This window comes from Heloderma suspectum, chromosome 3 (assembly GCF_057233095.1).
Source record: "Heloderma suspectum isolate Gila_16-S chromosome 3, 16-S_ref, whole genome shotgun sequence".
NCBI lineage: Eukaryota > Metazoa > Chordata > Lepidosauria > Squamata > Helodermatidae > Heloderma > Heloderma suspectum.
In genome coordinates this window covers 233,444,545-233,456,792 of record NC_139460.1, presented here as the reverse complement: position 1 = coordinate 233,456,792, position 12,248 = coordinate 233,444,545, and the positions used below count along the sequence as shown (strand labels likewise).

At 41.9% G+C, this 12,248-nt stretch overlaps 1 protein-coding gene across 11 annotated transcripts in view; it reads left to right on the top strand.

Moving 5' to 3' along the window:
- The window catches only part of MGMT (O-6-methylguanine-DNA methyltransferase), a 280,294-nt gene extending 268,258 nt beyond the window's left edge, over positions 1-12,036 (top strand). For 7 of the 11 annotated variants that reach the window (XM_084845949.1, XM_084845946.1, XM_084845950.1 and 4 more), the window contains one exon: positions 10,571-12,022. In XM_084845949.1, the coding sequence (XP_084702075.1) occupies positions 10,571-10,702 (132 nt within the window). In that variant the 3' untranslated portion in view covers positions 10,703-12,022. Of the gene's footprint in view, positions 1-10,570 lie in introns of all 11 variants that reach the window. The other 4 variants (XM_084845954.1, XM_084845953.1, XR_014789449.1 and 1 more) reach the window with 3 other exon arrangements.
- Positions 12,037-12,248: the final 212 nt, after the last annotated feature.

Genomic DNA, 12,248 nt, shown 5'->3' with positions numbered 1-12,248 from the left:
AGTTTGAGTTAGAGCCAGACATCCTGAAGAGTGAAGTTGAATGGGCCTTAAGAAGCATTGCTAATAACAAGGCAGCAGGAGACGACAGTATCCCAGCTGAACTGTTTAAAATCTTGCAAGATGATGTGTCAAGGTGATTTATTTATTTATTATTTATTACTAAATTTATTAATCGCCCATCTGGCTGGTCACCCAGCCACTCTGGGCGATGTACAGCGCACAACAAAACAAGTTTAAAACAAAATTCTACAATAAAAAAATTTTCTAAAATACCCTAACCCACCCCAAATGCCTGCCTGAACAACCACGTTTTTAATGCACGACAGAAGCTCATTCAAGAGGGGGCATGGCGGAGTTCCCTAGGGAGGGAGTTCCACGGAGTGGGGGCCACAACAGAAAAGGCCCTCCCCTCGTCCCCACCAGTCTAGCTGTCCTGGCTGATGGGACAGAGAGAAGGCCATCCAAGGCTGATCTTGTTAAGCAGCCTGTCTGGTGCTGCTGGAGGCGCTCCTTAAGATTGGCTGGGCCGGAACCATATAGGGTTTTAAAGGTCAGAACCAACACCTTGAATTTGGCCTGGAAAACAACTGGTAACCAGTGCAGCTCCTTCAGCACTGGAGTGATGTGATCTCGCCGGCGGCTGCCTTTAATCAGGCAAGCCGCCACGTTCTGTACCAGCTGCAGCTTCCGAACCATCTTCAAGGGTAACCCCATGATGAGCGCATGACAGTAGTCTAAACGAGAGGAGACCAGGGCATGTACTACCGATGGGAGCAGATGGTCGGGAAGGAAGGGGCGCAGCCGCCGTATCAGATGGAGTTGATACAGCGCTGTCCGGCTCACAGCTGACACCTGAGCCTCCATGGACAGCTGGGAGTCCAAAATGACCCCCAGGCTGTGGACCTGGTCTTTCAAGGGTAGCTGTACCCCAATCAACACCAGGTCAACATCCCCCAGCCTCCGCTTGTCTCCCACCAAAAGTACCTCGGTCTTGTCAGGGTTCAGCTTCAGCTTATTCCTCCCCATCCAGCCACTCACTGTCTCCAGACATTTGGACAGGGATTCTACGGCCAACCTTGGTGAAGATTTGAACGAGAGGTAGAGCTGCGTGTCATCCACATATTGATGATACCGCACCCCAAACCTCCTGATGATAGCCCCCAGCGGCTTCACATAGATATTAAATAGCATCGGGGAGAGGATGGAACCCTGTGGCACCCCACAAGTGAGTGGCCACGGGTCCGAAACCTCCTCTCCCAGTGCTACCCTCTGGTACCTGCCGGAGAGGAAGGACCGGAACTACCGCAATACGGTGTCTCCAATGCCCAACCCCTCCAGGCGGTCCAGGAGGATACCGTGGTCAACGGTATCAAAAGCCACTGAGAGATCGAGGAGAACAAGGAAGGAGCATTCACCCCTATCCAGAGCCATATGATGCATGCCATATGCCAGCAAATTTGGAAAACACAAGAATGGCCAACAGATTGGAAAAAAATCAACTTATATCCCCATACCAAAAAAGGGAAACACTAAAGAATGTTAAAACTATCGAACAGTGGCACTTATTTCACATGCCAGTAAGGTAATGCTCAAGATCTTGCAAGGTAGACTCCAGCAATTCATGGAACGAGAATTGCCAGATGTGCAAGCTGGGTTTCGAAAAGGCAGAGGAACTAGAGACCAAATCGCCAATATCCACTGGAGTTTCAGAAAAACATCTATTTCTGTTGTATTGACTATTCTAAAGCCTTTGACTGTGTGGATCATCACAAATTGTGGCAAGTTCTTGGTGGTATGGGGATACCAAATCATCTTGTCTGCCTCCTGAGGAATCTGTAGAACGACCAAGTAGCAACAGTAAGAACAGACCACGGAACAACAGACTGGTTTAAGATTGGGAAAGGAGTACGGCAGGGTTGTATACTCTCACCCTACTTACTCAACCTGTACGCAGAACACATCATGTGACGTGCTGGATTTGATGAATCCAAGGCTGGAGTTAAAATTGCTGGAAGAAACATTAACAATCTCAGATATGCAGATGATACCACTTTGATGGCTGAAAGCGAGGAGGAGCTGAGGAACCTTATGATGAAGGTAAAAGAAGAAAGTGCAAAAGCTGGGTTGCAGTTAAACCTCAAAAAAACCAAGATTATGGCAAACAGCTTGATTGATAACTGGCAAATAGAGGGAGAAAACATGGAGGCAGTGACAGACTTTGTCTTTCTAGGCACAAAGATTACTGCAGACGGTGACTGCAGCCAGGAAATCAGAAGATGGTTACTTCTTGGGAGGACAGCAATGACAATTCTTGATAAAATAGGTAAGAGCAGAGACATCACACTAACAAAGGTCCGCATAGTTCAAGCAGTGGTATTCCCCATAGTAACCTGTGGCTACGAGAGCTGGACCATAAGGAAGGCTGAGTGAAGGAAGATAGATGCTTTTGAACTGTGGTGTTGGAGGAAAATTCTGAGAGTGCCTTGGACTGCAAGAAGAACAAACCAGTCCATACTCCAGGAAATAAAGCCAGACTCACTTGAGGGAATGATCTTAAAGGCAAAACTGAAGTACTTTGGCCACATCATGAGAAGACAGGATACCTGGAGAAGATGCTGTTGCTAGGGAAAGTGGAAGGCAAAAGGAAGAGGGTCCAACCAAGGGCAAGATGGATGGATGATATTCTGGAGGTGACGGACTCGACCTTGGGGGAGCTGGAGGTGGCGACAGCCAACAGGAAGCTCTGGCGTGGGCTGGTCCATGAAGTCACGAAGAGTCGGAAGCGACTGAGCGAATAAACAACAATGGATGCACAGTTTGAAGAGGTGCTGAACCCTTCCCCTGAATCCTCTCTAGCTGTTTTTCTCCTAGCTTAGTTTACTTCCCATATCAGAGCCTTGCTAGGGAAGGGGAGGGGGGATTAACTAGGGGCTGGATAAACTGTGACTGGGGATGAATGAGCAGCTGGCAAAGAATAGAGCACCCCTTTTAGCAGCCATTTTAAGTTTAAGTTAAATCCTCACCACACACCCACTTTCACATGTGATTGGGGCAGACCTGTGTTTAAGGCCTCATGTTTGTTACCAGCATGGGTAGTTTAGCCTTCAAATGGCAAGAATGAAATATTGAGAAGCAAGCTTTTCCTGCCAGTTCTCTTAGAATTCCCTGTACTTAGCTATTCATTTCATGCTAGCCCACAAGCTGCAATCTAATATGATAGAATCGAGGCCATTGCCTAAAATGCTTAAACTACATTTTGGCTCCTCGTCTGTGAAGACTTCATAACCCAAACTTTGCACAGAAAAAATGCAAACAGACAATAAGGTATGCAGAAAAGGCATTTTGAGATGCAAATCGCTGATCACCTTAACAATTTTTTAAAAAATCTTTAAACACATTAAAGCAGAAAACTAGCTATGTGGGCACTTGACCACTGGATGACAACAGAACTAAAAGAGAACTAAGGGAAGATACAGGGATTGCAGAGAAGCATGCTCTTTCATGTATAGGGCTCTTGGATGAGAGAAAGAGAGTACACTTCATTTTTTAAAGAATTATGAAAATTATTTCTTTCTTATGCCCACATTCAGTGTTTGCTTTAGGAGATAGTCTCTAACTGGTTCTTAGGAGAACTCTTAAGCATGGTGTTGTGCTGATCATAACATTGGTTGGACCAAATGATGAAACCACATGTTGCATCTGAAATTACTCCATTTTGGATTTCAACATAGAATCTGTAAAGCCATTTGGTTAGCTCATGATTAAAAACATTAATTTGGGGCATCAGCAGTGATGTTTGATACAACATTCTCCCAGTGATGTAGTGGGTTATATATTCCTCCTCCTTACAGTTGTAACATGTTCCCTACCCAGTATGTTTTGTGCATCGCTTCAGGATTTGTTTCAAATGAGAAGCAATATATGAATATTGTTAATAATAAATTAATAATAAGAGTGAAAGGCAACAAAGGAGTTTGGTGAAGAGCAGCAACAATGGTGGTTAGGATAGGCTGAATTTATAGTTGACTCAGTCTGCATCAGAAATGGATTTTCACAAGGAATTCAAAGCTGGACAGGGGAGATGATAAACATAAGCTGGACAGGCACTGTGATAAACATACATTTCTTATGTTCTGAGCATAAGGAGTCATATGAAGTATGGAATGAGAGAAGAGAACAAAGATTGTTCACGTGTGAATTTACACAGGCCATTCTAAGCAAGGTGTGAGCAAACATGGGTCAAGAAAGCATGTCAGGACTGGGCAGAAAACCTTTTTTTTATTATTATTACAGTTTATTGCTTTTTAGCTAATCAGGCCATCCACACACAAAACAAATAGAATTCTCACATCAACCCAAAAGGGAGACCGAAGTACAAATTATTAATAAAATAACTAACAAGAGCAAGTTAAAAACATTTTAAAATCCTAAAACAATATCTGCCAGAATATTATTACCATGTTTACAGATTTAGTTTTTTTATAACAGTCAATGACTTTCGCCTCTCCAGGGCTCGACTGACAAACTTAGCAGTCCTATATGATGTATAATGATCTGTTCCAGCTAATAATAATCGAGTTATGCTTGCAGCAGAAGTATCCTCAAACACAGCTAATAGGGGCTCAAGATATTGCTTCCTCAAATCGATATTCAATGGGCATTCTGCTGGAAAGTGTACCATGTCCTCTACCTTGGGGCAACCAGCTGGGCAATCTGCACTCATGCCATGATGGGTCCTATAACGTGCCTTCACCTCCATCAATTGGAGTGAGTTCAGTCTACACCTAGTCATGAGCCATCTCAATTCATGTGAGGTGATGGAAATCAAATACGGGGGAGCCTTCCCCGGAGAGGTCATGATGCTTTTATAGATCTTGTTAGAGCGACTTTCAGCAGCAACAGCCATTGTTGTTTGAATATCAACATCCTGTAACCTCTTTGAAATCTCATCCCTAGCTCTATCATAGCCCTTCGCAAGCAAATATGATTGTGAAAAGCCCAACTCAGAGATAGATGTGGTTATCTTGTCTGCCCATGAGCCCCTTCCCATAGCTTCATATGCTAATAAGACCAAGGGGGAGGCCAGTTGGAACACCGTCTTTAACCAGAAGAAACTGAGTGACAAGCTGTTTCTAGTCGGACAATGGCCTTAGAAGTGGATCTGGGAACCCCGAGTACTCTGGATAGAAATTTATGCTGCACTGACTCCAATGAAGCAATGTCAGCATGGGTCCAGGCAGGTGCCCCATGTAATATTTGGGGAAGTAATTTGCCCTTGTGTAGCTCTATTAAAGGGGCCACCATCTTACCACCTGGTCCAGCAGCAAAACGAAGAATGGCATTACTACTTACATTAGTTGTCAGGGCTATTGCTTTCAAGTGCTCCGACCAAGATCCTGAACTTTGAAATGTCACTCCTAGGTATTTATATTTGTTGACCTGATCAAGCAGGTGGTTATCCAGCTGCCATCGGTATTTTTTCCTCCTTTTGCCAAAGACTAAGATTTTAGTTTTTTCGTAGTTGACCTGAAGGGCTTCTCTCACACAATATGAACTTAGGGCTCTTAAAAGCCTACGCATCCCCACCTGGGTGTATGACAGGAGAACAGCATCATCTGCATATAATAACACTGAAATATTCCTGTCTTTTAAAAGAGGTGGGAAGAAGTCTGGATTAGATAAGTAGGGAACCATATCATTAAGATATAGATTGAATAAAAGAGGTGCAAGCAAACATCCCTGGCGCACTCCTTTGTTAACAATAATGGGGCCTGAAAGATCACCTGAAGACTCTCTCACACGCAAGATAGAATTCTCATACAGCCCCTGTATTCTCCTGAGCAATTTATGATCCACATTTAAAAGTGTAAGCTTCTGCCAAAGGCGGGGTCTAGATATAGAGTCAAAGGCTGCTCGAAGGTCTACAAATGCAGCAAAAAGTGAGTGATAAGGGGGAGATGTATATTTCCCAGCCAAATATATTAGTAGAAAACAATGGTGTACTGTAGATCTGCCACATTGGAAGCCTGCTTGTTCTTCAACTAGGAGATTCTCCCTGAGTACCCAATTTTCCAGCTTATCTAAAAGATGTCTTGCATACAACTTACTTATAACATCCAGTAGACTTATAGGGTGATAATTTTTAGGGTCTGACCGATTGCCCTTTTTATAAATAGGCACTACAATAGCTACTGCCCAATCTTGGGGAAATTTCCCAGTTCTATCAATAAGTGTAAATAAGGTTGCTAACATTGGGATCCACCAATGAGGATAATTGATCAAGAAATCTGGTGAAATGCCACTCCTTCCAGGGGCCTTTCCATGCTTCAACTTCAGTATCAGCGTAGCTATTTCCTCACAGGTGACTGGGGGCCAACTAGATGATTCTGGGTCTTCCTCCTGCAATGGGGGAAGACAGGCCATCTCATCATAAAAGAGGGAATGGAAGTTTCGTTCCCATTCATGTGTTGTAATAACAGAGTCAATGGATGGAGTCCCAGAGTATCTTAAGTCTGAAGTAAGGTGCCAAAATCTAGGTCCATCATTTCTTTCGAGTGCTGATGCTAGTTCCACCCATTGCAACCTAGCATGCTCTTGCTTTAGAAAACCTTAAATGTGTAAGGACTAGGAACTTGAGGCTAATGTGAAATTTAAAAATCTGCATGGCCTCCTCTTGAAAGTATGGTTAGATCACTACAGAACTCTTAACTAACTAGAGGGAAAATAAGAAGAAAACCTGCCAAATCACACCACAGGTCCATCAAGTCTAGCATCCTCTTCCCATTGTGGCCAGCCAAATGCTGCTACAAGTAGGACATTAATAGTCCTCGCACAGTGTTGCACACCAGCATCTGATATTAAGGGTGCAATCCTATGCATGTCTAGACAGAAAAAGAAGTCCAAAAAATCCCAGCATTCCCCAGCCAGCACAGCTGGGGTGGGTAATGCTGGGAGTTGTAGAACTTCTTTTCTGTCTAGACATGCATAAGATTGTGTCCTTAGTGGTATACTGTCTGTGAACACAAAGGTTCTGTTTAGCTACCATAGTTCATACCCATTGGTAGACCTATCTTTCATGAATTTATCTAACCTGTTTTTAGCCATCTACACTAGACCCCTTATTATGGCAGTAAATTACACAAATTACATTAAATAGTCTTTGAAGGAGGAAATCTATATAAATCGGTGGAGTGGCTGGCCACATTTCTCCGTTATTTCACTTGTGCAACATTTTAAACTATAAATGTGTTCTGATGCCACAGAGATGAAGGTAACGTGGGAGACAGGAATTAAAGTAGAAGGGCATTACTTGCATTTCATTTGAGATACTTGGAATAAACATGGTACAGCCTTACGCTGAGGATCTGAGAAGGGCCTTGGTTTAAGTCTTAAAGAGGACCCTCCAAAGCTGAAAGTATCATGGCTAAAAGTCATTGATTGTCTCATCCCCTTTTAAAACCATCTAAGCATCAAAGCACACGTAACTTTAAAGATGTAGCTGCTAACTACGTCTTTAATTATTAAAGCAAATGGATTGCTGTACGGCAGTATATATTGCCGGTGCAGGAACCCCGATCCAGAACAGGGATCACATATTGCAAACAGATTAAAGCTACCCCATCCTACCCACCACACTTGGGTCCTGATGCAGATCAGAATCTCACACTTATTCTAGAGTAAAACAGAACAAAGAAAGTTACATGTGCTTTGGTTCTCAACCAGTGGCTGCAATCCCATCTTGTGGTAGAGCATTCCATGTCATTTGTGCATTGTGTGAAATACTTTCTTTTCTCTGTCCTGAATCTACTGCCAATCTATTGTATGCCCCCAAGTTGTGGTACAATGGATAAGGATGGAGCAGGCAGTGGGCGGGGGGGGGGAAATCCCATGTCAACTTTGTCCACACTGTGCATACTTTTATAAACCTCTGTCATGTTACCCCATCATCTTTTTAAAAATTATTATGAAGCCCCAAAGTCTACAGCCTTTTATCGTAGGGATGATACTCCAAATTCTTCATAGTTTTTGTTGCTATTTTCTTCACCTTTTCCAAATGTACAATATTTTTTTGAGATGCAGTAACCAGAAATGTACATAGTATTCTAAATGCAGCTGCATAATAGAATTGTATAAGGGCATTACTATACTGTTTTCTTCCTCTTCTAACATGGAGTATCTAGTATGGAATTTACCTTTTTAACTGCTGCCATGCCATATCCACCATAATCCCAATATGCCCTTCCTGGTTAGACACCACCAGTTCAGATCTGGTAAGCAATCTGACATTGGACGTCATTTGCTGTTTTGTTGCCCATGGACCCAGTTTGGTTAGATCCTTTGGGAGGTCTTCCCAGTCTAGTTGGATTTTCACCATTTTGAATAATTTGGTGTCATTTATCAACTTGGCCATCTTACTGCTCACTCCTAACTCTATATCACTTATGAACAAGTTAAGTACCAATAGCCCCAATACCAACAGCCCCAATTCTGCTTACTTCTTTCAGTGGGGGAACTGTGTGTTTACTTCAAGTCTCTGCTACCAGTTTGCCAAACAGTTATTGGTCCATAAGAGGACCTGTTGTCTCCTCCCATGACTGCTGAGTTACTAGTGTGGCAAGGGACTTCATCAGAAGCTTTTTGGAAGTACAAGTGTATAACGTCTACCAGATTCCCCTTTTCTTCATGCTTGTTAACATCCTTAAAGAGCTCCCAAATGTTGGTGAGGCAAGACTCAGCAGAAGCCATGCCAATTCTTCCTCAAGAAGGCTTGTTCTGTACCGTGTGTGATTCTATTTCTAATAACGCTTTCCACCAATTTAACAACAATAGACTTTAGGCTAAGTGGCTGTAATTTCCTAGATCCCTCCAGATCCCTTTAAAAATCTGAGTTACGTTGGCGACTTTCCAATCTGCCAATAGGAGGTTGATTTTAGTGACAAGCTGAATATTTTTGTCAGGAGACAGGAATTTCACCTTTGAGTTTTTTAAAGAACTTCTGGGTGTAGGCACTCTAGACCTGGTTAACTGTTAATTTTTAATTTGTCAATTAACCTTTGAACACTTTTTTTCTGCTCTATTTGACTTAGCTCTTTCGATGCCATCCCTGGGGGGGCGTGGGGGAGCCAGTTCAGATGCAGATACCGTCAACGTCTTCCTCAGTGAAGACTAGTACAAGGCATTTATTCTGCTTCTCTGCAAATCTCCCTATCCATTTCCAATAATTCTTTCAGTCCATTGTCATCTAGGGAAAAAACCTGAGGATGGGCCAAGAGGGAGGACAAGCATACAGGAGTCAGGACAAGAGATAATCAGGTTATGGACAAGGTGTTGGGAGAAGCAGAACCTGGAGATGGTACAAGGGGGAAAAGACACAGAACTTTGCTGGAAGAAGGGAGGAGAGAGAAAATGAGGAATTGAAAAGGACAAGAAAAAGCCTGAGAGACTTAGATAAAAGCTACTGGCAATGGTAACTGAGGACTACGGGAGAGACAGGAGTTGAGATAGAAAATAAGGAACTCTTTCTATACCATCTTAGTAACATAGGATGGTACTTTATATGAAGTCAGACCTTTGGTCCATCTAGCCCAGTATTCTCGACACTGAAAGGCAGCAGCTCTCCAGGGTTTCAGACAGGGCTTTTTCCAGCCCTATCTGGAGATGCCAGGGAACCTTGAACCTTCTGCATGCAAAGCATGTGCTCTGCCACTGAGCTACAGCCGTTCCCTTTAATCTTCAATTAAAGAGGGTAGTGAGACATCTCAGGAGAAAATATATGAGAGACATATGGAATTCTAATGTAGTAGAAAAGGTCCTTGGTGGCTATGGGAAAGGGCAAGGACAGAGTCTTGTGCAACCCTTACATGGGGTAGAAAAGGAAGAACTATCAAAAAGACTGAGCAGAAGTGTGCAAAGCGATAAAGAGGAGAACCAAATGGATACAGAATTTTGAAACCCAAGAGGCAGGGAAGTTGAGTAGCACTTAAATGACCAATACGGTCCAAGATGGTAGACAGTGAAGGAGAAGGGCCCTTAATTAAACAGGAAGTCTGTCAGCGCAAGAGTTACTAGGTACTGTGCTAGGGTTAAAAAAGTTAGTTACAGGTAGCCAATAAGGCTGCTTTCTCAGAAATGAAAGGTTGGCCACAATTTAACGTCCATTCCAGAGCTCCGTAGGTACTCCATATTCCTATATGGTTGGGAGTTACTGGACACAAAGGGATGATCTTGAACAACTAGCCCCCATTGAGGTGAATAGTGAAGCCTCAGAACATGCAGGATCATCCTCATGTGTAAGAAATCAGTGGATTGCACTCTCTTGACTATTTTCTCTTCTCTGCCTGAGTGAAAAGGGTGTGTGTGTGTGTGTGTGTATGCATTCTTCCCATGAATGCTTCTCTCTGTTTGCTCCATCGAGAAGTCTAGCATCCCTGACCCCCAAGCGGGCACTGCTAGATAAGAGTTATGCTAAAAAGAGTATGATAATAGTTGACCACAGGGAGGGCTTTTTCAAATGGGTTAGAAAAAGATTTCAGAATCCTTATTTTCCTTCTGTATTGTTACTGTTTTTCAGATCCCAATTATAATACCATGCCACAGAGTGATTTGCAGCAGTGGACAGACTGGCAACTATACGGGAGGAAGTCATCTGAAAGAGTGGCTTTTGTCACATGAGAAGCTTCAGAAGGAAAAGTTAGCATATTGATGCAGTTCAGGCACAGCTGTTATACAGCCAAAACACATAACCAAAGATACTTGGCTTATAACAAGCTTTCAGAACACACAGTAGAATTCAGGAAAATGGTAAATATTTGAGTGACATATAAATATAATACAACATCCGAAGCGAAATGTGTGGTGGCACTACTATATTAAAAAAGCTGAATGTGTCCTAGGGGATACAGCTTGTATGCCCTTTCTTGTTTTTACATTTTACAGCAGAATGAGTACAGCGGACTGTGCCTGTTGTGCATGTATTTTGTTCCCATCTCCTGTGCTGTTTTGTTCTATTTTTAATGTCCATTAAAGCAAGGATAAGGGAGTGGGAGGGGCATGGCAAATGTTAGATGCAACTGCCCCTCTAAGGAAGCATCTGGCTCACAGAGGGGACAGCCGGGAATCCGCAGCCTTTGCGTGTATTCGGAGAGCAAAATTAAATGCATAAGCTTCAACACACACCTCCCCCTGTTCCTGCCTGGATTTGTATTTGTCCAGATTGAAAAGCTTGTACCTCTGCCAGGCTTGGTGCCCAAGATTCTCCTGTTTTCTTTGATGTTTGAACTGCTGAAATGATGTTTTACGTAAACAGTTGTTAATGAAACACACTGAAAATCCATTCAAAAGGAAACAGCTATTGAATTGCCTATTCACAGCTTTTCTTTTCAGATCATTGTAGATGGCTTAGAAGATATGAATAAAAATATTTTGTCTCCATTAGCATTGTACAATGTAGGCAGAAAAATAGATGCTGATAAAGTAGTTTAATGTCAAAACAAATATTTTTATAAAATTAAGCAGCTGAGTTACAGATACCTTTTGCCAGAATTTAGAAGTCTTAATTCTTTCCATTTTTTATCTTTCTGATCAGCAATGCATATGGCTTTTGCTTAGCATTTGCTTTATTTAGTTTTTACATTTACACATATGTTATACAATACTCTGGATTGTAAGAAGCAAAAGCTATGAATTATATTAAACATATAATGCTATCTAGAAAAAATATAGTCAGCCAAAGGATATTGAAGCTAAAATTTCTAGTTATTTAAAAGAACTCAGTGAAAGTAAAATATTACAAACTACCAGAAACTGAAATTTTCAGTAAGGGAATCATAAATTGAAACATGGAAATACTGATTTTTATGTTTTTATCATGTTATTGTAGATGCTGCTTTAGAAAGCTCACTGCTAACAAAAATGATTGTGTTTTGTTGTTCCATTAATATAGTGTTACTCAGATATTAGAATTACTTTATTAAAACCTGTTATGCATGTACAATGTGTCTGTGTAAATAAATAAAATACAGTATATGATATACTGAGAAAATAAACTATACCCTACTGTACAATATAAGACTGTATTTTATCAAGGGTTTCTGGTGGCAATATAAACCATGAAAGCAAGGCTCAAGTGGTTTGTACATGTCAGCAAACGCCCAAGATAAAAATATAGCCTTATAATATGTACAGTTTGAGTGTATTCTGGGTTTTTTCATAATATGTGGATACCAAAGAAAATCACAGAAGCATATTCT